This window comes from Embiotoca jacksoni, unplaced genomic scaffold, assembly GCF_022577435.1.
Source record: "Embiotoca jacksoni isolate LCO1_2020_lvr unplaced genomic scaffold, fEmbJac1.0.p SCAF_12, whole genome shotgun sequence".
In the NCBI taxonomy this organism is placed as follows: Eukaryota; Metazoa; Chordata; class Actinopteri; family Embiotocidae; genus Embiotoca; species Embiotoca jacksoni.
Genome location: NW_027185252.1, coordinates 18,764,579 through 18,790,622, shown reverse-complemented (window position 1 = coordinate 18,790,622; position 26,044 = coordinate 18,764,579). Strand labels below are relative to the sequence as shown.

The 26,044-nt window shown below is 40.9% G+C and overlaps 3 protein-coding genes across 4 annotated transcripts in view; 1 reads left to right on the top strand and 2 right to left on the bottom strand.

The window, feature by feature from the left end:
* The window catches only part of ttc7a (tetratricopeptide repeat domain 7A), a 59,457-nt gene extending 45,572 nt beyond the window's left edge, over positions 1–13,885 (bottom strand). The window contains exons 1-7 of the mRNA XM_069145269.1: positions 13,741–13,885; positions 10,211–10,374; positions 9,864–10,032; positions 4,144–4,274; positions 3,502–3,626; positions 2,492–2,570; positions 1,598–1,767 (exon numbers count right to left, since the gene is read on the bottom strand). Coding sequence (XP_069001370.1) covers positions 1,598–1,767; positions 2,492–2,570; positions 3,502–3,626; positions 4,144–4,274; positions 9,864–10,032; positions 10,211–10,374; positions 13,741–13,870 — 968 coding nt within the window. The 5' untranslated portion in view covers positions 13,871–13,885. The remainder of the gene's footprint in view (positions 1–1,597; positions 1,768–2,491; positions 2,571–3,501; positions 3,627–4,143; positions 4,275–9,863; positions 10,033–10,210; positions 10,375–13,740) is intronic.
* A 1,735-nt stretch (positions 13,886–15,620) lies between these two features.
* Positions 15,621–20,245, top strand: mcfd2 (multiple coagulation factor deficiency 2, ER cargo receptor complex subunit). 2 transcript variants are annotated; one of them, XM_069145272.1, is made up of 4 exons: positions 15,621–15,711; positions 16,467–16,655; positions 16,808–16,967; positions 18,680–20,245. In XM_069145272.1, exons 2-4 carry the CDS (start codon positions 16,468–16,470, stop codon positions 18,809–18,811), a joined length of 480 nt encoding a protein of 159 aa, XP_069001373.1. In that variant the 5' UTR covers positions 15,621–15,711; position 16,467; the 3' UTR covers positions 18,812–20,245. The 2 variants fall into 2 exon arrangements, with proteins under 2 accessions (XP_069001373.1, XP_069001371.1); XM_069145270.1 differs by having other exon boundaries at positions 16,464–16,655.
* Positions 20,246–21,121: 876 nt separating this feature from the next.
* Positions 21,122–25,297, bottom strand: prop1 (PROP paired-like homeobox 1). The gene is made up of 3 exons (XM_069144091.1): positions 25,198–25,297; positions 23,988–24,217; positions 21,122–21,493 (listed from the first exon to the last, which is right to left on the bottom strand). Exons 1-3 carry the CDS (start codon positions 25,289–25,291, stop codon positions 21,122–21,124), a joined length of 696 nt encoding a protein of 231 aa, XP_069000192.1. The 5' UTR covers positions 25,292–25,297.
* Positions 25,298–26,044: the final 747 nt, after the last annotated feature.

The following is a 26,044-nucleotide window of genomic DNA, read 5'->3' as shown; positions in this document are numbered from 1 at the left end:
AATCTCAGACATGGATTTAGATCTTCCCTTATGATAGTGTGGGCAGGATTAGTCATGTGGCGGTGACTAAGTACGGCTCGCGGGGCCTGAGCAGCGAGCACAGGATCGCTGCAAAGAGGGAGATGCAGAAACGAGGCAACAAGACGGTGTTTTGGTGTTGTGATGCGGATTACCAGTTTGTCCCGTCAGGACCCCTGTGTCGTGTGTACGTTATGCTCAATTAAATTTATGATTAATATATTATCCCATGGGAGAAGTGACTTTTAACCTCAGGTGACTGAGGTCACAGGTGTCTCCTCCTTACATTATTCATAAACTGACCTCATCCATTGTCTGCAGACACTGACCTGCTGCATTAACTAATACATCACTGCAGGAGAATGAGCTCTTCAGTTTAAACAAAAACCTCTGTCTGCTGATCAAAAATTATTTGATAACAGATAACCTGAGACTTAGAAATCTGCCTTTTGCTCTGTGACCTTAAACCTCATTTAAACCGGCAGCTTTTATTTCATCCTCACACGATGACCTCTAGTGCGATTTTTGTGTTTTCAACAGGAGAGAGCTCAACTAAAGGTGCAGTTAAAACCTGACAATACTTCAATGGGGATTTTGTAATCAGAGTGACACAAGTTTGGCCCGCGCTGTCGTCGTCTCGGCCCACCACAGTATTTGACAAGCTCATGCTCATCTTAACTTACTCTTAAGTGCTGTAAGATACAAACTGTAATGAAGACAAACTGTAAATTTTGAGCAACTAAAAATGTAATAATGAGCTTTATAGCTTTATAGCATAGCGCTGTTAAGCTTCCCTATTAATTTACATCGGCCGACGTCTTATCTACGAAGAATGATGGTGTTTTCTAACATAAATATTTATTGTGGCCCTCCTTCCAGAAAAATGTGTGGCCCTTCATAGGAAATAATTTCTGCACCTCTCTTTTAAACTTTATACTCATGACAGATTAGATTACTACAAGTCGGGTTCAGTTTTATTTTTGTAGTTTAGTATCACAAGCAGCAAATTTGCCTGAAGGGGCTTTACAACCTATAACTTATACAACATGTGTGTATAAAGAGTCTGAGAAAAAAAAAAATACAGGATGGACAGACATGTAATAGACGTGTGGACGGGAACAGACTGAAAATGACACCAATGGCACCATGCTTCGTTAATGTTGTATTTTTGGCTCATATAATGTCTCATACACTGTGATCCAACCAAATATATTTTTCTTTTTTTATCTGTCACATTTCTCACAGTGATGGTGAGTCACAGTGTTGTGATCACAGGGTTGGTAGTTGGATCCCCGGCTCCTCCGATGTTGATAGGATGCTAACTTGGAAAAAGGTGATCCTCGCAGGGCGGAAAGTACAACTTTGATAACGGAAACTGACGCCCGGAGATAACTCCTTTGTGCACTATTGATAGCTGATACAGTGAAGTAACAAAACACGATCACAGGAGTCATTAAGCTCCTTAAATGTTTAGCTGAGTGCAGTGACTGCACTGAGTGGGAGATATTAGAGGATTAACACAGACTAAACTATAAAATGGCTGAGACGACGAAGACACTGAAACGATGCCCATACGAACCTCTCTGTGCTGTAACGTTGCGGTGGTTTAACGGTGGGGTAGATGGCGTCTTTGGAGGCGGCGGCTCCCTCTCTGCGGAGCCAGGCGGAGGGCGGGGGGCCCAGCGGGGGCCAGTAGCTGTTCTCACTCACTGAGCTCAGCAATACCTCTGCTAGCTTCTTCGCTGCAGACTACGATGCAGCCACAAAACATAAATATTGTATTAGTGAAATATTAATACTAAATGTATATTAAATTCAAATATGAATAATAAATGAGTTGGAAATATGATAATTTTTATGAATGATAAAGCTTTTTAATTATTATTATTTTAGGTTTGTCGCCGATACTTCATATGAAAATAGGCAAATTCATTGTTAATTTTCAAAGTAGTGTTTTATGTTTTCACAATGTGTAAATTGTGCAAATGTTTCTGATATCATTCACAGAAGTTACATGAGAGTCAGTTCAAGCAGGACACTAACATCAGATATAAATATACATTTTTCCATTTGTGTATGATGCTCTGAAACAATCTGAGAAGGCACAGACACAAAACCTCCCACCAGAGAGATTCACATGATTTAAATGAATGATAACAATAGGAAAGTATTTTTGCTGATGCAGGAGGAGGAGGGGAGGTGCGAGAGATAAGCTGAAGACTAGTAGTAGAGCGATGAGGCGAGCAAAGAGCAAGCAGAGTGAATGAACGCCGCCTCAGTTGTTAATTGGTTGGGACAGACTGAAGTCGTGGATGGGTGATTGAGAGGAGTTTGTGACTTTAACTGCCTCTGTGCCTGCTTGAACTACCGTGAAGTTCCCATGATAATATCAAATAATGGAAGGTGTGTGTGTGTGTGTGTGTGTGTGTGTGTGTGTGTGTGTGTGTGTGTGTGTGTGTGTGTGGCAGCTCACCTTCCTGAAGCTCTGAGACCCTCGTGACTCCACCACCCTGATCACCCTACGCAACTGGTGAGCACCCTGTGCAAGATGACTAACACACACACACACACACACACACACACACACACACACACACACACACACACACACACACACACACACACACACACACACACACAGTAGGCGCATATCAGTTTGATGTATAGGTTGTAAAGTTAATATAAACCTGCGGAAGAAGAAGTTGACAGAAATAAAAAGACAGCCAATAACACACTGTTAATACCAAACTGTTTACAGCCGTACAGCCATACATAGTGAGTGCTCAGTAAACAACAGCATATTACAGTTACAGCAATAAACAATACAGACACGTTTTGCATTGACTGAAGCAACAGACTCAAATACTTGTAAGTATTTTACTTCATATATGTTCCACTTTATTTACTTTACTAACAGTAGAAGTACAAAACTGAATATTAGAGTCTTCATGCAGGATGGAGAGAGTATGTGACAACCCAATATTTGTTCAGACTACTTTTACTTTTCTGTCTAAGAGCAACACTGACACCTGGTGGTCACAAATAAAATGTAATCTCCACTGCACTGAGGTCAAGTGGTGCTCAAAAGCTTTTAATGATCCTTTCTCCTCCTCCTCCTCCTCACAATGAAACCGGACTAAATGATGTAGGATCGTTTGCTACATCTCAGAGGGAATCTTCTGATGGAGGGAGGACATCAGCAAAGACTGCAGCCATAAGAATACAGCACAGCCACCGACATAACGATAAACATAGATGGATAATCCGTCTGTGAAGGCCGACAGCTGGCTATACAGCCACAATCTGTTTAAATACTTCTCAGTATCAGTTGGGTTTTTAAATATTTTACTATTAAGTAGTCTGAATCAACAGTATTGAAGCCAATAAGTGAGCACATCTTGTTGTCTGGCATCTTTTAGCTTTTGAAAAGGCAGACACTGTGAATGTGTACATGTCGTGTGTATGGCTGGCTGGCTGACTCACCCCCTCTGCAGCAGACAAAGGTAAGCACTCTGTAATGCCGCCTGCAGGAAATAGCCCAGGTCGATATCAGCAGATGAAGGAAGTAGAATGCCTTTGGTTGCCTTCATGTGGGGTGTTGTTACGACCTGAAAATACAGCCACAGAAAAGTTAGAAAAGTTTCTATTCAGACCTTTTATGACAGTAAAAGTTTCACAACAACACTATAAAAGTATTCCATTACAAGTAAAAGTACAGAAATATTTGCACTGGCATCTGTTAGCATATAACTGCATCAATATTACTGATTCATTATCATATAAGCAGTACTTTAATGTTGAAGATGGTTAAGTTGGAGCTAATTATAATTACAATATATATGGGGTTGTGCATCATGATTGACACAGAACCACTACATGTTCGTTTTGTGAAATGGTAAAGACTTAAAAATGTAAATATACTTCAATAAACAGGCTTTAAACAGAAATTCTAAAAAACATATTAATAAAGGATAAATACAGGAAAGCAGGAAGAGCGATGATGAACACAATTGATTATCATAAACAATAACCCGTGACAGTGGCCGGACTTAAATTCATGCAAACACAGACCTTCATAAAAACACACACACACATCATACACCCACTGCACGTGTGAAAGCCCACCTTGTCGAGCTCCTGCAGGTAGGACAGAACTGCGTCACAGGCCCTGAGGTAGCAGGACAGGCTCTCCTCTTCCCTCTCTGAGAGACGCACACGAGACACTGCGGACACTATCTGGTGGTCCAGAGACAGACCTGAAACACCAGGAGAGACCACGGTCAGGAATGATTCCACCACCATCGACAAAGTGCAAATAAACTGTGGTTTATCGACCCAGGCAGGACAAAGTGTGAGTCACAGGAATGAAAATGTGCAACAAAATTTACCATTGAAAACTTAATTGTTCTAGTTTGCAACTAGTTTTACATTGAGAACGTACAAGCTGAGGGTGACTGCAGGAAAACAAATCATGGAAGCTACATATGAATAACAAAAACCTTTCAAACTGGGTTAATGGAGTTTTAAACAAGTGGGTATAAGGTAAAAATATTGAGCTGCATTATGGGAAATGTTGGACCCAGTATTATTGGAAGTTGCCCCTGACTTTGGACATATCGCAGTTTCTGTTGCTTCCATTTTAGACATTTTTTAAAATGTGTCTGCTACAGCAAAATTGAATTACTTAGAAAAGCTTCATCAAGAAGAGCAATGTTGAGGAAATACGAGATGCCTGCAGCAGTGCAGACACAACTACTGGAGTGTACTTAGCAGGACGTTTTAGTTTTGGCTCCACATCCTTCCCTGTTTATGTTCCAGTCGTTTTAGTTGTTTGAGTGCATCACCATACGATAATAAGTTGGGTTCTATTTGGATTTCACTTCCTCGCCTTGTAGACGAAGGACACGAACAATAATAAGGCAGAAAGGAAGAAAAGACTCAGCAACTTTTAATGGATCTAGTCTGTTGAAAATACTGTATTCTGCTTAAAGGAGCATCTAGCAATGCTAAGAGCACAGCTGTTAGATTTTGGTGGGCCACTTTGTTTTTTTTGTACTAACAAATTTCAACATTTATTTGAAGGCGTGTGACACAATTTTGTACAGATATGAGTCATGAGTCCCAGATAATGAATCCTATTGAAGCTCAGTGTAAGTTAATTCAAGAAGACTATCTTTGTTTTTATTCATCCTCAATTCTCTCTTTTTCTCCCTGCTTCTTTTAATCAGCTGGTGTTTTTGGTAAACCAATCATTGAATTCCTGTCAATTTTCTCCCCTACCCCATTCACATCCGCTCTTCTCATCCAGTAGACATGTTGAGTTCATCAGAATCCTCTTCTCACCACATCCAGAGCTGTGGTTACCGGCACCACCAACCTACCCAACATTTATCGTCATCATGTTTCCCTGCGCTGTTCTTTTCTCTCTCTGCTCTCCCTTGAACCCAACTTGGTTGAGGCAGATGGCCATCCATCCCTGAGTCTGGTTCTGCCGGAGGTTTCCTCTTGTTAAAAGCTAGTTTTTCCTTCCAGCCGTCGCTCTCGTTTATCTAACAACGATGATGATACATGAGCACAGTGGAAGCAGTGAACAGACCTGTGGAGGTCCAGATTCGTGGTCTGGTGTCCGCTAGTGGACTCTATTGGAGGGAGCAGGAACCTTTCTAGACCGCAGGAGGCCCGTGGTGGACGGCAGCCTCAGACCAGACAGCAGGCCAAATTAAATAAGCAGGCAGCTGGCGATTGGAAAGACATCATCATCCAAATATTCACATCTGACTTCATTCCCATAGCAACATGCGATACGTTGCAAAGAGCTATGCAGCACCCTGATGGGATCTGATCTGTTTTCTCAAATCACCATAACAGTCCACCGTAAATATCCTTCAGAGGGATTCAAAACAATCAAAGGACATCAATATCTGACAGTCATTGCAATAAAATTCTCTTCGGTTTCATCAGCGTGAGGTCATGTCCGATCATCAGGAAACAGGGAGTGTAACGACATAATGATGATGATGATGATGATGATGATGATTGAAACAAGATTATCCCGTGCCTGGGTGTAATGTTCTGTGACTATGACCTTTGAACTGTAATGATGTTCAGAGTGTCACAACAGACAAAAATACTTCAGATGGTTTCTGACTGGAAAAAAGCACATTTATAAAGTGAAGCCAAAATAATCTTCTTGAACAAAATTATATTTTTGGACCTGAGTGTGTGACTGTGACTGTAAATGACTCATGATAATCGGGTTTTTAAAACAAGCATCTGTATAGCAATTTTTCATCAGGAGAGGCAGTTACACAGAAAACTGTTTTTTGTGCACAATGACGGGGACCACAGTTCTTACATTTGCCCTTTTAGATCATCAGTGTCACCCACATGCTGAGGTCAAGACTCAACCAGCAGCACCAACGGGTCGTTGACACGTCTCTCTATCTATCTGCCCCATCAAGCTGATGTTTTCCAGACGTGTTACATTTGTTTCCACAGATTGGATTTCATCAGCCCGCTGCCTCGCTTCCATTTCTACTTCCCCATACAAGGTCGCTGTGATTTTAGGTCTGTAATAACTCCTCGCAAAGGGATTAGGAATGGGATCATCGAGGAAACGCTTGCGATCGCTTGAGATGTTTTTCAAGGAAACGTGCCAGTTTGTCAGTGCTGCTTCTGCTCACTGAAGGTCCAGACTGACAGGTAGGAGGTGAGTTGAAAGAGTAAACTATGCACAAAGTCAGAATTCCCATTGATAGCTCACACAAGTCTCCACCTTTGTGATTTTTCTGTATTTGAATTGTAAACCCCTTTGTTACACACTAACTGAGTGGTTTAATCATCTGATACTCAGAGTCTTCATTCACTCTGTTGACAGATTTGTAAGAACAAGAGATTGTAATCTAAATTATTATTCAAAGTTTCCTACAGGTTGAGAATTTGCGTGTGGTGCTGGTGTGTGATTGATATGTACACAGAAACCCCTGCAGTTTAGAGGTGGAGAGCGTAACCCAGGTTAGTTACTGTAACTACAATTTACAGATGTCCCCTAAACACCTCACATGCAGACGATTTGTAGACACTACAGTTTACAGATATCCCATTACACGACTCACAGAGAAATTTTACAGATGTTCCCTAAACGCCTCATGTTTAGAAACTAGCAAGTACAGGGGCTCAGTTACTGCAGCGCACACAAATCAGATAGGTGTGTGGTTAAAACGCGTCTTAATCTACTTGGGCGTGTGTTAATCTATTTGGGTGGGCTGACCAATTAGAGCCTTTGTATGGGAAACACTCTAGCACAGTTATGTTTACAGTGTCAGTGTTTCTCAACAAAATACTTAATGTGCATCCTTGAGGTCTTACACATGCACTGAATGCATTTCTGTCCTCAGAAAACATTTTGTAGCTGCTGCCAACACACCCATGTTTATAGTATTAATCAGTGTGGTAGTGGGGCATGGTTTGGCTCAATTGCAGGAAGGTCAGCGTGGGGGAGTGGTTCAGGGAACGGTGCCGGGAAGAGGCTTAATTATCCCAGCTGAATTCTATCGCTGATTGCCTCTCTCTCCCCATATAAAAAAAACAGTAGTGACACAACGGAAGGAGAGTTGGAGACACGGACGGGCAGAGATGCCGACAGACAGACAGACGCTGCGCGTGCGCTCAGAGGCACAGCAGCAGAGCGCACGGACTGGGACAGTGGATGGCGGTGATAATAAAACACTTTGAAAACTATACCGGAGCGTATTGGTGTCATTGTGCTGAGGAAAACTCACGGCGGTAACAGATTTATGTTACAGTCAGTAATCAAGTTCCTCTTTCTGTGACGTGTTTCTAGTAATTGCCACGATGCCTGAGTGACAGTTAAGACTTCAAGCATTTGGAGGTTTATCAGAGTTTACTGGGACAGGTTTGATTGATAAAAACATCCCATCACTCATGTAAATGTGCTGTGTATGGCAAAAACGAGCTCAGAGTATTTGTTGGGTTAAACAGGCAACGTGCAGTTTTACAGTTACAGTTAGTTGATGGTAAAATCCCACAAGAGGAGTGCCTACAGTTAATGACGCATTTAAATGGAGTTATCTAGAATCATGTAGGTCTGCTGTACATAAGTGTAAAAGAGCGTTTGTGTTGGCACAGACCCAAAACTTGGTAGCATAACAGTTCTTCTTCACTGCCTTTTGCTGACACGGTCCTAAATGGTTCTCAGTGCTTTGCAGCCACTGAGTGTAAATCAGTGAAACAGTGTGCATATACAGAGTCTACTGTATGCGTGAAAGCAGTAGCAGGTTTGTGTATTACACCACCGACATGTATTTGTGTCTCTGTGTGAGTGCCAGTAAATTTCAAGTTAGTTAGTCGAGTTAATCTGTACATTTACCGTGACTCCTCTTGCTTCCATTGCTACTTTTCCCTCTTTCCTATTTAGTATTGGTGACTGTGTGTGTGTGTGTGTGTGTGTGTGTGTGTGTGTGTGTGCGCGTGTGTGTGTGTGTATGTGTGTGTGTGTGCGTGTGTGTGAGTGGTTGTTAGACATTTTGTTTTTCATTGACTTTTCACTGTCTACCAAAGTAAAAAGCATTTAAAAGTGCAGCCCGATAGCTAAGTGGTTTGGGTGTTTACCACATGGACACATATGGCCTGAACAATGAGTCGCCGGTTTGATTCCTTTACTGCATGTCATCCCTCTGCTCTCTTTATTCTGATTTTATGTCAGCTGCCACATAAAAGCATAAAATACCCAAAAAGTGATCCATACACACTGCTCTTGCATTTAATAAATTTAAGACCATGTGCAGTCATTTTCTTTCTTTTTTTTTATAAATTGAGTTTCTCTTCGATGAACCTGCATAAACGCTGGATGTGCAGGTCTCTTTCCTAACATTATTCTGACCAAAGTAACTGCTGAGATCTGCCAACCTGTTCCGATGCGGCAAGGAATGAGCTGGCAGACGATCAGACAGGATATAAACACACTGAGAGTGTACAAAGATTATCTGAATCACTTCTCTGAGGTAAAACTGAGGGTGAGTAAACCCCAAATATCTGTAGTAATCCCTCGTTACACAGGAGGACTGCTCATGCACAGCTAGAGTACGTGCAACAGGTGAGATTTTTAGGATTAAGACAAGGATTTCACTGTTCGCCTTTGTTTTCTCTTCCAAATAAGTTTGTTGAACAGTCAGGTTTGTTAAATCCCAGCCTGCTTCTATATTTGTTGCCATCTATTAGCAATCACTAAAACATTATTATCTCAAAATTATTTCCAGAATTAAGGGTTTTTGTGTCCCACGTTTTATCAAGGACTAAGAGAAGTGAACACGTCACTCCAATCTTAAAATCTTCGCACTAGCTTCCTGTTAGCTAGAGAATCGATTTTTAAGTTTAGGCTGAGAATATGTCTGCCACCAGAATCTAAACTAGTTAGGACTCTTAGATCCATGAACTCAGGTCAGTTCGTACAACCCAGAGTCTAAACTAAACATGGCGAATCTGCTTCCAGCTGTGATGCTGTATGTAACTGGAACAAAGATCTTAGATGTCCTCCAAATGTTGCAACTTTAAACATCCAGTTTAAAACATTTTTCTTTCCCTTTGATTGAGCTCTCTGTATATTTTGAATACTACTGTACTTTACTGTTTACCTCTAAGTAGGCCTCTGGTCACTCTTGGTGGGGTAGTGACGTCTCAGACTTCCTTTTAGTGATGATCGATCTTATGCTTCCAATATATATACGTGGCGGCTGGGATGTTGTTGTTACCAACTTGAACAACAATTGTTAACAACAAACTATGACAATAGAATTCCTCTTTAAGTTACATAAATCTTCCAGTACCTTTAATCACAAACGCCTCAGCCAGCAGCCGGAGGTGGTAGGTCGGCTGATCGTCCAGCGTCAGCTCCTCCAGTCCCACCCTGGCACACATTCCCTGGGCGTCCCGGTAGCGGCCCTGCACATAGTGCACTTTGGCCATCAGCAGCAGAGCCTCGTTCAAGTACCGCGGCTGCAGGACAAACAGGAAATGGGTTGTTTGAAATGACTGAAGCTGCACAAAGGATGGGATTTGTGGTAAAATCTTTCAGTGCCTCAGTGGTTTCAGCACTTTTTTATTCGGTTAATAAAGATAATAAAGATGATATGCTGTAGAGAAACAGTGGGAAATCAACTATGGGATGACTGACTGTGAGACGGCCCCTGCTCAGGATGGTGTTGAGGTGGCCTTTGGCCTGGCTCAGTCTCGGCTGGGTCTTGTCCATGAGAGGTGTGGAGCACCGTAATAGATCCATGTTTTCCTGCAGGCACTCCTCCAGCAGGGCTTCGGCCATCATCAGCATCCCGTAATCATCTGTGGGGGCGAGGGGTGGTGTGGGGGGAATTTAAAACAGTCGAAAGTGAACTGAGTTTGTTGGGGAAGGTCTTAGCTCAAGGTCACAGGCCAACATTTCTGTAGCCAAAGCAAACCTCTGTCGGTCCACTAAAAACAGTCTTTCCCATCAGCTCAGGGAGTTCAAATACGCCCGAGTCCTGAAGTCTATTTAGAAGCTACAGTTTCCATTTCCCTCTTACTTTCCTTAAATAGCTTTAACATTGTAATCATATGATAAGAGCTCCTGTCCACCTTCTCTGGAGTTTACACAAACTGGTTCTAACATTCAGGCAGCACCCAGCAGAAAACTCTCTTTCTGTGTGCACACGCACTGGATTAAAGCTTTCCTGTTTAGCTTTTTCATTCTCTGTGTGTGTTCTGATGCCAACTTTGCAAGCAGTGTTTATGCCCTGATAGACTTGACATGTTTGCTGATTATATCAGCACAGCCAAGGCTAAACCAGTCTGTGAGGGGATAAACAGCAGGACGGGTCTCAGCCCAGGACCACAGTCGGAGCTACTCAGTGATTTCACACGAGAAGGAGTAAGTGCTGCAATACAGTAATAGAGCTCACAGTGTTCAGATAAAAAATAATCGTATTTCAATGCTGGATTACTGATCAAGTAATAAAAGAATATTTAGCCTTGACGTCACTCAAGCATCTCTAATTCCTGTGATTCTCTCTGCTGTGATTTTATAAACTGTAATTTCATCTCTAATTATCATCTCTTCAGTTGGAAATTTGCTTAGTTTTCAATAAACATTTGATCCCCACGGAAAAGAAGAAGAGAGAACTTGTTGCTATTTCAGTATTTGACTGTGTTTGTTTGTGTGTGTGTGTGTGTGTGTGTGTGTGTGTGTGTGTGTGTGTGTGTGTGTGTGTGTGTGTGTGTGTGGCTGGAGAAGAGCAATAATCACTGGGAAAAAGTTAAAAGTGTCAATATTCAATAGTTTCTACATTTACAATAGATATATTTTTGAAAGGATCAGTCAGCGATAAACCCAAAGAAAAACAGCTTCATCATTATAATTTCAGCTCATTTCAGCCCACATTTTTGTTTTTTTCAGTTGACCTCAGCAGCTGTTTTTGCGGTCAGGCTCTACAAACCTTGCCTGGTATGAGCAGACCCAAATTCACTGTGTGAATATATTAACTTGCATAATCAAAACAAAGGCTGAATCTGTGAGCAAGTGGGTGACTGCAAACTGTTCACTGCTTTGGCCATTGACAAGCCACGTTATTATCAACTTAGACATCTGATATATGTGACCTCGACCACACACTGATTTTGGTAAGACTTCAGGAGCCCAAAAAAGTTGGAACCCACTGATTTAATCTTTAACGATGTATTGTATTTCAAAATGTGTATTATATCATTCACTTTGTCATATCTTCATCTTTAAAGTTAGTAGAAACTAATAAATAAATATAATAAAGTAGAAAGTACTATATGTTACTCTGAAATGGGGTGGAGCAGGAGTATAAAGTAGCATCAAATGGAAATACTCAAGTAAAAATGCCTAAAAATGTGTGCCCCTGTACTTAAATAAATGTACTAAGCTCTATTTTACTACTGACCAAGCTCTGTTTGTCTCTCTCATGTATCAGCATGTATTGTCTTCACAGAGCTAACGTTTACCATAAGTTTTATAAATAGCTAATTAATCAGCAGTGTTTGAAAACTCCATATGGTCATTTTAAACACTTTTTGCATTGTTCTATAAGTGTTTTAAAAATCCCCAAAGACTCTTCTAACCATCTGGATAAAAAAAATATTTTGTTGGCTCCACAAACCTGTTTATTTTTAGTAACCTGTTTGACCTTAAGGATACATATGATGCAGAAAAACGAAATGGGAATTTACATTTTTGGCTTGCAAGAAAACTCCACAGGGTACCTTCAATTATAATGGCTCTATAAATACCGGAATCAGCCAATAAAATTACCACCAGTTATTTTAATTGCAGAATATAATTCCCCCTGGGTTACTGAAAGCCCCAAATCCTCCCCCTCAAAAAATACAGAGGACTACACTTCTGCCCTCAGTATTCTTAATACTGTTGTTATTGGGTGAATTTGCTAGTAGTGCTACTGAACAGGGTTGTGCCGTTTAGCTTGAACTAAAAATCTTTGCTCTTTAACTTTGAGTAACATCAAATCAGACTATTATTGTTATCACTTTGCCACCTGACTGTAAATTATCCAAAGCAAAGCTCTTTAAAAACAAGGAGGAACCTAAGACTTCACCACCTATTGCTGCTTTTTACAATTTTACAGCAAGGAGGAGTTTATTTGCTCGGCGCTTTACCTGCAGTCAAGTTCCTCTATCTCCAATCTCAAACTAACTCTCCTAATGCACCGTGTATGCTCAGTGGTAGATCAGCTAATGTGATCCATGCAGCCACACAGTGTTACCACATTAATTTAACACTTGAGTGCATGTGCAGGCAGGGAGAAACTGCAGGTCTGCTCCATCTGTGAGCACAATAACATCAGACTGTACGGCAGCCGGGTCACCTGAACCCATATTTACTCTGCTGAGGTGGAGAGATGGAGGCAGGTGCATTAGTGACTTACCGAAGTAATGCTTTATGAGGCACGCAATGATAAGTGTGTGTGTGTGTGTGTTTCTTTGAGTGGAATGATTTCAAGTCTGTTGCTGTTAACAGTCAGTTGGAAAAAGGTTGTTTTGCATAGGGAATAGCAGGTAAAAGCTCATACAATAGCACCTTTAATCAGTGTGTCTACTGTAAACTTCCAGGGAATGACATTTATTGTTACAGCCATACTGCAAACCCCTCAGTGAACCCTGGTCTGACCCACTGGGACACATTAGCACCTTACTATTTATCATAATTTATATTATTTGTGGAATAAATCTGCTAAAGAAACCTTCAACTACAGCAGGCCACTCTATCTTGCTGAGAGTCCAAGGTCCAAGTTGTGTACTGTGCTGTTGCTGCACTGCAAAAAAATCCATCTTTCACAAACATTTGGGATTATTAGTCTTTTTTCATAAATTTATCAAACTAAATTAGTTCATCCTTAATGTTCCGGAGCAAACAAAAAATTATTTCAAACTGTTTCTAGCATCAATACGTTTTTTTAAAACTACTTTGGGATCAACTTCCTGAAACTTCCAATAAAAACAGGTGGAATTCAAACAACCTTTGGAGTCCCATTACCTTTCAAATTTATGAAACTCTCTGGATTTTTTTTTATTTGTACAGTGTACAGTTCAATGAGCAGCAAAAAAAAAACCTGCCAGGAAGTGGCAGGAGATACCCTGAACTCTAAAAAGAAACCATCCCTCCGAGTCTAGACCACCTTCCACTGTACTCACCTTCCTCGTGGAAGTGCGCAGCCTGCATCTGGTCGATGATCGCCGGCATCTTTTCCCACTGGCACTCGGCCCGGCAGCGCTCCAGCTCCGCTTCCAGGCGCACTTGAGTGAAGGAGACCCGGGCTGCCATCGGCGCTCTGTCCCGGTGGTGACTGTACTCCCCGGACACGATGGGAGTGACTGCGGACTGCCAGCAGAAATAAATGTGTAATCTTTCGTGTGCAGTGTGGGGGTGGGGAGAGGGGGGTGGGTTACTACAGGCACAGAAAGTCATCAGTACGAAAAATCTAAAGAATATAGTGTGAATACTGAAATACATACATTTCATTTTAAATGTGTTTCATTGCTGTGTATATTATGGGATACATTTTAAAATGTGAATCTGTAATAAACTCAAGTTCAAAACAAATTTCTGCAAAATTCAGAAAGTACACATTTCCATTACACCTGAACTTTACTTTTTTCTGTACTGTGACATTGCAGCAATTATTATGCATATTAAATTCAATGCATACTTTTATGCATACATTCCCAATTCTAATATTATGCACAAATGACTTCAGTCAGAGAAGTTTTTTTTTTGTTTTCTAGGAATGAACTTGGAATTTTGAGAGGGCTTGATTGAGGGGAGGATAGTCCTCCTCTTAAGACCAATGTCCCTAATCTTTTTCCGTTAACACTTTAACTGGATCAGGTAGGGCTTATGAAGCAGCAATGCGAAGAAAGCTGTGGTCAAGTGTGTGCAATCTAGCTAAGACAGGATTCATGCATATATGGTGTTCTCTTCTTTTGATAGTGTTCATTTCATAAATGAGTTCATAGTGAAAAAAAAAAAATCTATCTGTAATTGCTTGGCTTGCTCCCTGATCTGGGTTCAGCAGCATTGGCAGGCTGGCGCTGGCTAACCTCCTGGCTCTGTTACAAAATAATACATGTCAGCCATTGCACTGGCATGTAATTGAACTGTATCGAGCACATGGTGCAAATCAATGGATGCATTATATGCAGTGGAAACTATATTTTTAAAGTACAAACTAAATATAGGGGAAACTGTGAACAGGCTGGAGGAAACGGGGGGTGGGGGGGAAACATCACACAGCAGTTGAACTGCAATGAACATTTGCCCATTAAACCACATCACAGGGTGTAAATACAGGGGGAAACAAGGGCCACCCACTACTGAGAGTCTATATCAGCTACTTTACGACATAAAAAAAAACCTCAAGCCTCTTGAACAGAGATTTAGCTGCATCATTTTCTCTCTGGAAAGTGGACATTTGCTTGTCATGAGCGACGCTTGTCCTTCTTCTCAGTAAAGTCCACCACACAGATTGTCCCTGTGCAGTGGAGATCTGACAGCTCAGCGGCTGCTTCATACCCCCTGCTGACGTAAACAAAGAGTCACCGCGAAGATGCTTTCTCTCTCTGCAAGACACGAAAAAGTACTTGTACTTTTTGTAAAAGGCATTGATTTCTGTCATATAAATACGAATATTTTATCAAAAGACTAACACGTTTTCTTGTCTCAATAATATCAAATTTATTCAAGAGACTTCACGGCGTAATGTGTTCTCACTTGATGTACAAAGCAAGAAGTTTGGTTTAGTCAGATACTTAGAGGCACTTCTAGGCGTTATATAGCAGTATCATTATTTTACTATAGCCTTCAACGATACGCTGCAACAGTTACGAAGTATAATGGAATTGTAATTCTGCCCAGAACAGCTATAAATCCCAAAACACAGCCGGGAAATTGTAGTGAAAATGGAGGTTTAGTGGAGGGAACTATCTCACCTAAATTATGTACTCTCTGATAACTTTAACCAATCAGAATGAGCTGTCGTGTCCAAGTGGTGCTACGGCAAGCCATCTGGTCCATAAAACCTCTGAGTGACTGATCATTGTTGCCAGCCAACTACTGAAACAACACAACTGTTCACGGAGTGAAGTGAAGAAACGAATTATTTAAAAGTAAGTATTAACAAGCGGTTTTATACATAATTTTATAGCACGTGTCGTAGTCGTTTAGGCACCAGACGCGACTTGTCATTTCATGGAGTTGGAAATGAAGCTTCGTGCTAGCAAATCTTGTAATAGCTTTTTAGCTAACGTTATTGCATGTTTTCATTCATCTGAGTATTAAATCAAGCGAGCATAGTTATGCAACGTCTAAGTATACAGTAGAGTTATTAACGTAGCCCATACACAGATATTGTTTTTCTAGTTTTGTGGAAAATTAACCTCTAATAATTACATATGACTTAAACATATGGTACACAGTTTCAATGTACAGTTTTATGTTATTTGTGGGCGATATATCTTAGTTGTTTGGTAGAAGCAGCCTTCATGTTTGATATGAAACAGATGTAGCTCTCATAAGATATTGACAAGGGAAAGAAAGACACATTTGTAAATAAATGGGGGTTATTAAACATCAACATATATATGGAAAGCGTGAGGCGGAAAACTGTGCAACACAATATAGAAGCAAGATATTTAAAAGGTGACATCCACCAGAGTTGTGTTTATTGATTACGGAACATTAGTCTTTAACTTGCTGCCCTGTCTGTCTGTCTGTCTGTCTCCCTCTGTATGTCTCCGCCTGTCTGTGTCTGTGTCTCTGTCTCCGCCTGTCTGTCTGTCTGTCTGTCTGTGTCTCTGTCTGTCTCCCTCTGTCTTGTCTGTCTCCCCCTGTCTGTCTCCCTCCCTCCCTCCCTCCCCAGCAGAATGGCTGGCAGGTGTAGTGTGCAGGGGGGCGGTGTGCTCCTCCTCCTCCTCCTGTCTTGCTCTCTGCTGTGTGTTCGCTCTCAGGAGAATCCACACCAGCAGCAGCAGCCTCCAGTAGTAGAGAGTGCGGCCCACGTAACCGGCCACGGTCACGGCCGCCTGGACAAAAACATGGTGCAAGACAAAGAGTGAGTGACATGACCTCTTTGAAAGCGGGCCGTGTAAATCCGTGATTGAGGACTGGGTGAACTTTGAACACAGACAGCAGCGGGGTTTCCACTGTGTAATCAAAAGCTGTGTTTTTTTTTGTTTTTTTTTTCTCCAATTCCTCTGCTGTCAGTCACATCATGGAGCACCTGGAGGGAGTCATAGACAAACCAGAGAAAGAAATGACACCCCAAGAGCTTCAGCTGCACTATTTCAAGATGCACGATTATGATGGGAACAACCTGCTGGACGGGCTGGAGCTCGCCACAGCGATCACACACGTACACAGAGAGGTAGGTCCATCCTCAAAAAAATCCACCATCCTCTCTCATCATGTAACTGGTGCATTTTGAGATGACAGCCTGCTTGTCTCTGTGCATTACACCTAACGCCAACTTCCTCTCTGAGTCCGAATGATGCTGAAGTTCAGAGGCAAGAGAACTTCGAAATACTTTCTGAATCTGAAATGTGCAAAGATGATAAATTCTTTTTTTCTTATATACTTGTCCGTAACCCTAAGGGGTTAAAGTCATGAGGGGAGCAGTGGTCAAGGAAGTACTTCAGTAGAAGTACTAATACAGTACCACAATGCAGTATTTTTGGAGTGTGATACTGTATTAGTACTTCTATGATACAATATTGTCATCCCTACAATATTGTTAGGATGACAGCGATTTCAATGAGAATTTTCATAAATAATCTTCAGTAATCTAGATTTATTGACTAAGTGGGAAAAGGCAAATAATAAAGCCGCTCCAACAGTCTGGTAGAAAATTACATCACTTCACTGCAATGCAGCCATTAAAGCCAGAAGAGGACAACACGTATACCAGATCACTATATTATAATATCCAAAATCCAATATCATTCTATCCAGCCCCTTATAATAATATAATAATGATATATTGCTCAGCTGTATCCTGAGTTGAAAATCTGAAAGTAAAGTAAAGGTATGTAGGTATAAATATAAAGATGGACTTGAAGTATCAATGGATAAAATTGTTCTTTATAATAGTTATACTTTAAAAAAAAAAAAAAAAAGCACCTGCATTAATGTGTTAACAGCAGTTAGTCTGTTGTAGTTGGTTGAAGAGGAGGTATTTTATAGCTTTTTCATACCGGATGGCAACTAATGAATATTGGAATTATGGGTGAATCCCCTGATCATATTTAGCATTAATTGGTTTGTTGTTTGATTTATAAAAATTCAGAAAAAAAGTAAGTAAATCCTCATATTTGAGAAACAACAAAATGACTTAAGTATCAAAACAAATCTAATTCTGTATAAGTTGATTAATCAACTTATTGTTTCATCTTTCCTTGCACATGTTGTTTGGTAGTTGCATCTATAACAAAGCATTCTCTTTTATAAGCTCTTCATATGCTTGGTATAATTTTGTTTTCATTTCTAAAGAAGCCTTTTCTTTACAAATAATTGTAGTGGAGTAAAAAGTCAAATATTCCCATCTGAATTGTTGTATGTTATAAGAATAAAGTACAAGTACTTCATTTGTCCTTCAGTACAGTATTTGGTTACATTCTGCTGCTGGATGGAGGCATCTTATTTAATAAAGAGTCATGTTGAACTGTTTATTTTGTACAGCAGTGTGGAGCATTTTAACTTTAAATGTCAGGGAGCAGAATTCTGAGACAATAATCAAGTCTATAAAATTAAGATAAAATAACAATCAATGACCATCTCAAAGCCCAAAATGAGTTCTCCAAATGTTTCCTTTTGTCCGGCCAACAGTTATTTAATAAAGATCATATGAGACGTACAAAACCAGCAAAGTGTCACATTTAAGAAGCTTTATCCAGCAGATATTTGCCATTTTTGAACTGCTTTAAAACTGCAGCTTACTGACTTTCTGATAAACAATCAGCACAATTCTTTAGCTGTAATGAAAAATATTGTATCCTTATCAATATTGCCACACGCATTGCCACATAGTACGTCTGCTGGAAGTCCGTTGGCCAACGCATTGTTGCGCTCTTCCTCTTCCAGGAGAGAGGCGAGAACAGCCAGCCGATGAAAGAGGACGACCTCATCGCTCTGATCGACGACGTTCTGAGGGACGATGACAAAAACAACGACGGGTACATAGATTACGCTGAGTTCGCCAAATCACTGGAGTAGAGCGTCTCCCTGTCTCGTCGTGTCCACAACAACAGCAAGGAGTCTGCAGAGCGGTGAAGGCGCCACCAGGGAGCCAAACTATCTTTACTTTCTGTCTCGCAGGCGATCAATCTGGGTGCCGATTCTTTCTTCTTTTTTTTTTTTGAAGCAGCGAGGAGCGAAAACCGGATCTGGTGGTAATTTAATGAGCAACAAAAAGGTGGAACATACGATGCTCCTTGTTTTAGTTTGACTCTGGTGTATGTCTACAGTCCACAGGGACGATTTTACACCCTCTGTTGTAGATTCCTTGAAGTCATGCCATTTGTTAAAGGATCCGTTCACCCGAATATCTAAAATGTTTTTTCATGTACTTAACCCTGAGCAGTATGTAGCCATGTCAGCATACTTTCAGAGCACAATCCTTTCTTTGGGAACTATTTTCTGCCAAAGTAAAACAGCCGAAGTTCACAGTGAAGTCTGTGTTCTTCCCAAAGTAACCTGGACAATGATTGTAAAGAGACACCGCTGTGAAGTTTGTGTTTGATGAACAAAAGTTCCTTCACTGCCCCGAGGTGGCAACAGAAGGTCCCAAAACTAAAATAATCCTACGGAATATTTTGGGTGAACTGACCCTTTATATGTACAGGAGCTCTGTTAGTGTGTGTTCTTCTTTTAGTGGTGCTACACTTAATTCATTCGGGTAGCCTGATCGCATCAAAACAGAATGTCATCACAAACACACACACACACACACACACACACACACACACACACACGATGCTCGACATCATGGACCAAAATGATTCTTTCTGTGAATCCATTTCATTTCCTGTTCGTGGTGAGGATGATGACACAAGCAGGTTGTTCTCATGACAACAGAAAGTGGCCTTGACTTGATCACATGATGTGTGTGTGGAGCTGTAAACCTTGTTGAAGTGATGAGGTGAAGTCTGAGGTTGGAGGAAGGACAACACGACACTCATATTTCTCCCTGTGGTCGTCTTCATGATTATTAAAACTACAAAATGAGCCAGTCAGCAGATACTTGACAGGAATCTGTCACCACAGAGTGAATGCAAAGCAGCGCCACACTGTGCGTCGCTGATTCTTTTATCACTGGATAAGCTAGACTGAAAGCCCGCTGGCTGACGCTGCTGCAGTTTGACAATGTTTCATGGGTTTCCAGGAAAGCACTTGAACGCAACACGTGTTTCCTTCAGAAATTAGCTGCCTTTAAAACAGATGTGGATAAAATACGTCAGGTGAAGTTTGTTGAATCCATCTGTGATTTCTTAGTATCATTGTTCATATGGATGAAATTTATATTTTTGCCATCCAGTATTGATTTGTCAATCATTTCAGGTTGTTTAATGCAAATATAAAAAAAAACAAAAAACAGATGCAACTGGGTTGTTTCTGATATGTAAAATATTAAAAAGACTATTATCTACAGACTGTGTCATGTGATGTTTGTGTCTGTTGCATTAGATGTGAATCCTGATGTCAAATGTCATGGAATCAGTTTAATAGCTTTCATCTGCAGATGTGTACACACACACACACACACACACGCTTTTCGTGTGTGAGTGAAACCTGATTATTTGGTAACATTACAGCGAATCAACTCCCTTGTGAGGACAACATAAACTTGTTCAGGGATATTGTGGGGACAACTAGTCCCATAACACGAAATATTAGATCGTAGGTTGACGAATTGCTTTAAGATTAGAGTAAGGCTCCAGGAAATTAATATAATTCAATGTAATGTCCTCTGAAGTGATTAAAACACAAGTGTGTGTGTGTGTGTGTGTGTGTGTGTATATTTGTGTAGGGGTGTGGGTGGGTGTTCAATTCATAACTAATAATGACATTTCTTTTAGAACAGTCAGACCCATCTTGCAAGTTGCTCATGGAAATGATTCGGTTGTTATCCTGTAACCTGTAAGTGTAGTTCTGAACTATGAAGCCCATTAGATGCAGCCAGAAGCTTCATGAAAAAATATAATAAGTGAACCTTGCCTTCACAGTTTTTGTCAAACTGCAACCTACAAACTGAAAAATTAACCTTCAAGAACATTTTAATACACGTGAACAAAGATATCTTGTGTTTCAGTGGAATCATACAGATTAGAGAACCATGTTTGAGACTAAATTGCAAATTTTAATCTACAGTCTAGTTATGAAATGCAGCAGTGAAACAGAAAAGTGAACGTGTGTCTGTATCAAGATGTAGACGAAATAGATTTAAAACAATTTTTTTTTTTTTTTTTTTTTTTTTAATGTAGCTTTTATGTTTTAGAACATTCAGCGTGTTTTCATGGTAACTTCTTAGCTCCAGTGAGAGGCCGGGTCCAGCGGCTGCATGGGGGCCAGTGAGAACATGGGCGAGGTGAGGTTGCTCCTCAGTGGGCCGTACCAGTCGTCATGCTGCCGCGGGGGGGGCGGTTGTGGGGGGACACTGGGACAGGGGTACTGGCTGACCGGGCCTGGGTGGCGGGCGTACGCGCCGGAGGGCAGCATGGGGGAGAGGCGGGGGATGTGAGCCAGGGGCTGGGGGTAGTACTGCCGGGCCATGCCAGCCGGCTGGATGTGCATTCCTCCCAGCAGAGCCCTGTGACTCGGCATCACTCCCACCGGGAGAACTTTCTGTGAGGCCCGCTCCTGCTTCCGCTGTTTGGCTCTTCTGTTCTGAAACCACACCTGCTGAGACAAGAGCAGGTTGGAGGAAACGACAGATTAGTTGTTAATTGTGTTTAATTATTGGGTTTCTCTGTATAATATTGTAAAGTTCTGCTGTAAGGACTTTAATGTGTGAAGTGCCATGAAATAACACGTGTTGTGATTTGGCGCTATATAAATAAAATTGAATTGAATTGAATTAGTTCCTCCTCTTGTGAGTGTGATGGCCCTCCATCTGTCTCTCTCTCGCTCGATCTCTCTATCTCTCCTTACTTCAACTCTATTTCTGTGTTTTGTAGGCGTGGCAGTTGTAAGAGGTCCGTCCAGTTGGCTGCTTGCACCTGAGGAGGGAGTGGCCTAAAAGTATAAAAGGACTGCCTTCCTGTGATTGCTCTCTTTTGTCCTCTGCTGAGAAGCATGGGCGGACCACATGGCTAAAATGTAGTCATTCGGTTTTGTTATTTTGATTTACACTTACATTCACTCTTCACACATGAACATTACATTGCTGAACATTACATACATTACTGAAACCTTATGTTCAAACATTTTGTTCTAAGTTGCTTAGTTTACTTTAATAAACACTTTTCTTTTTGGGTTTGTGTGTGGAGTCTCCCTTTTGTTGTCAAGCCTTGAGCTGGGTTGTGACAACACAAATACCAGGACCAACAACAAAATAGTTACATTACATTACATTACATTTAGCTGACGCTTTTATCCAAAGCGACTTACAATAACTGCATTTCAACCATGAGGGTACAAATTCAGAACAACAATTGTTTCACAACTAAAGTCAGTATGGTTAGTTCAATAAAAGTGGGACATTTGAGCAGTGCCTTGTTTTGCCAAGAGCCAATGGTAAATAGCCTGGGTGCACCGACTGTGTCTCACAGCTTCAGTTTTCTTCGCTGTGATAACAGTCTGGTACCTCGGCTCATATTAGTGTTTGCAGAGCCACTCTGAAGGGCGGACCAATCAGCGAGCAGTGTCTGTGGTTTACCCTGTCTGTCTGGCCCCTCCTTCTCTGTGATTGGACGGCTGATGACAGAGACCAGCGCAGTGTTAATATTTTTCAACTCTCAGTCACCGGAAAAAAATCGCCAAAATATTGGATAAAGAACTAACGCTCAGCACCTTGTCAATCTGCTTGTGCTTATTAAAACAATGTAAAAATATGCTGTGCTCAGGAAAAAAAGCTTTGCTGGACACGGGCCGTAGGTAGTTGCAGCGGTGGCAGAGCGTCGGCCGGTTTCGGTGCACGCTACGGCCAGAAGGATGGAACGTCTACAAACGATTCTCTATGGAGGGTCAACAGACCCGTATTCACGCAGTGAAATTAGGGTTCTAGTTTCATCATGAAATCTCACAGCAACAATCTTTGCTATTCGTGTGACATTATCAAATTCAAAAGGAGCAGTTTTGCACATGCGAAGGGAAAGTGAACCAGAAAACATATTTTGATATAACATTTTATTTTAACACAGTTCAAAACAAGCATGGTCGGTATCATCTCCATTTTTCCACATTATAAGAATGTTTCATGCAGCATTCCTGCAATATCACACAATTTTATTCACTAATGGAGAACAGGGTTAAAGTGTAAAACAATATCAGGTAATTAAAGTGCGAAGTGGGATTCATTAAGTTGCTTGCTTTGTCCCATGAACAGTCCGGTTACACAACAGCATCATTGCACTGTGTCGTATTGAGGGAGCATTATCACATTGTTCGCTTTTATTGTTACATTATTAGACTTTTTGTGTTGCAACTAATTTGGTCAAATTTGGTTGTGGACTTCTAAAATGATTTACGGTCAAACTCGGTGAGTAGTTTTGTTATTATTCGCTCTTAACAGGCCTTTTTTAGGCCAGACATTTAGAGAGGTCACAGTGGGAACACCAAACCCAGGATCACACCAGAAGGTTTCATACACCTGTCAGTCCACTGCAGCAGACTGGTTCAGTGGGAGGTTTTGCTTCGACTAAGCGGGAAAAACCTTGTGGCCAAGTTAAAGGACAAAACAAAAAAAAAACCCATGGTTAGAGTGAAGCACCAAAACTACTTGGTCCGGGACAGGAAAATTAACATTGGGTTTGATCCTTCCAACCTACCTCCCTACTCAGACTTCACCACTTTTGGTTGGTTCTTTGTCACATGACATCCTTCTTCCACCACTGTCAGTGTTTGTACTTTTCACACCTTGGTGAGGAAAAATGACACTGATACGGCATCCTCTAGTGGAATGATGGGTGTATTACACACTTTGGTGTTATACTGGCCTGGAAAGTATAAATATATTAATGAAGGCTGAATTCCACTAATCTGCTTCAGGGTTCAGGTCCTGGTGTCGCTCATACTGGCTCACTGTGCTGGGAAACTGCTGTTTTGTGCTTTTCCTGCTATGGCCGCTGTGAAAAAGGCCTGTGACGAAGGGTAGACTTTTAATTTTAAAGTTGCATGTCACAACTGTAACAGAGCTGTAACTGTAAAAGAAATGCAATCTCTATTGTCCCACCTGTATGCGAGCCTCGTTGAGTTTGGTGATGCGAGCCAGCTCCTCTCTGTAGTAGATATCAGGGTACTGATTTTGTCCAAAGGCCACTTCCAGCTGTTCCAGCTGCTTGTGGCTGAAGGTGGTGCGGTGGCGTCTCCGGGCCGGGGAGGGGTAAGCCCTGCTTCGCCTGCTGAGACCTACATCCATGGAGGTCTCACACAACGCCCCCTTCTTCACCGACTCTCCAATATCTGTTTTCAGGAGGGAGAAAAATAAGGGATGAGTTTGCGTGGATGCTGAAAAGACCTTCACTTTTTAGGAGACAATTCTGCAGCTCCTATTTCTTCACTTCCTTGGCATTATACAAAAAAAACCAGCAGCCTCGACTTGTAAGAACGCAATTCACCAATGACCGTCTGAAAAAGAGGGATTACACCGACTTTCTGGTTCCCACTGCCACCAGGCAACCTGAGAGCCAGAGAGCTTTAGCTGCCAAACACAAACTCGTGAGAAAGAGATACCAGAAACTAGGGGATTTGACCGAGATTATTACCACAATCAAAGTGACTAATCTGTCACAACGGCGGACCGAGCTGACCTTGTCCGATCACATCATTGTTGCTGGAAAATACACGATTGGTGATGTTTGATATTAGAATTGTATGTATTATTATTTTATTAGCAAATCTGCTAACATGGTAAGAATGCAACTGGAAAAGGTGCTAAGCTTTGAAGAAACAGATATTTTGTGCATAACAACATATTTACATGTCATAAACAGCTTTTAGACCGTGCAACACTTTACACCCCCAATCATTGAATGGTAGGAGAACAACACTGCATTAAAGTAAATTAAATTACTTTAATTCACAAGAAACATTATTGAAAACATGCAAAGAAATGGCAAGACAGTAACAATTTATTACAAGTCTGTCTGTTGCTGTGGTTACAGAGTAAACCTCATCAGTGGTGGATGACATGATGGTTTGATATTAATTTAATTTTTTTTTTAAATTTCAAACATTAAGTCTTTATAAAGTGAAATTAGTAATCAAGACCATCATTTGCAGGGTAATTTAGTTGTATGAATCACAGGCAAAAAAAAATACCAACTGTTTCCTATTGTGGACAAAAATACATCTTTGAGGAACAACGCTGTACCATTTGAATGTTTTATATAAATATAAATAACGTAAATCAGGCTGTAATTCACATATCTTTTTGGGCTCACCTGCACTGGAGCTGACTGTGGCCATATCAGAGTAAACTTCTGTGCAGTCCTGGATGTTCCTCAGGGTGTCTCCTGCTGCCTTTACCTGGGCCATCACTGCAGCTCTGATCCCCCCAAACACACACACCTAAACATAGAGTCACTTGTCCCTCCCATCTGCTTTTCATTGTGTGGGGGCCAATGAAGTGCAGACTGTGAGAGGTACGGTTCTGGTGGTCTAACATTTAATTATGCTCTGATAGGTTCATGCGATTAAGTTCAATGTATCTGAGACGATACTTTGAGACTAAATGCACACACAGAAGGGACAGAAACCTTTTACCCTCAGACAGCTGGAGACATGGACCAAGTGTGAAAAATGCTGAGATTTGTTGATCGTCTTCATGTGCTGATGTAAACGTCAACACCCAATTCTTCTGTTTCTAGAATCATTTGATTTTAGTTTTGGTGTCTTTTCTTGGATTATTTTAATATTTATGTTTTCCCAGTCTTTTTTTTCTTAAATACATTTTCCAAAAGTCACAAATAACTATAAACATAACTTCAAATGTAAAAACTTTATTACATACTCTGTGTTCAGATAAAAGGAAAACAAACATTACATGGAACTACAAAAAAAAAAACCTGTACCAGTACTAAACTGTGTCTTTAATAAAACTACAAACATTTGAATTCCAGTCATTTAGCCAACAAAAAATTATTCATTAAATTTCTAAGCACAGTCTGTAAGTATTAACTACTGCAGCCAGAACTATTTTACTTACAATATTCAGGTCATTTGGTATAAAACTCTCACTGCATCATTTTAAGCTACTTGAAGTTTACGTTAGTTTTCTTTTACATTTCC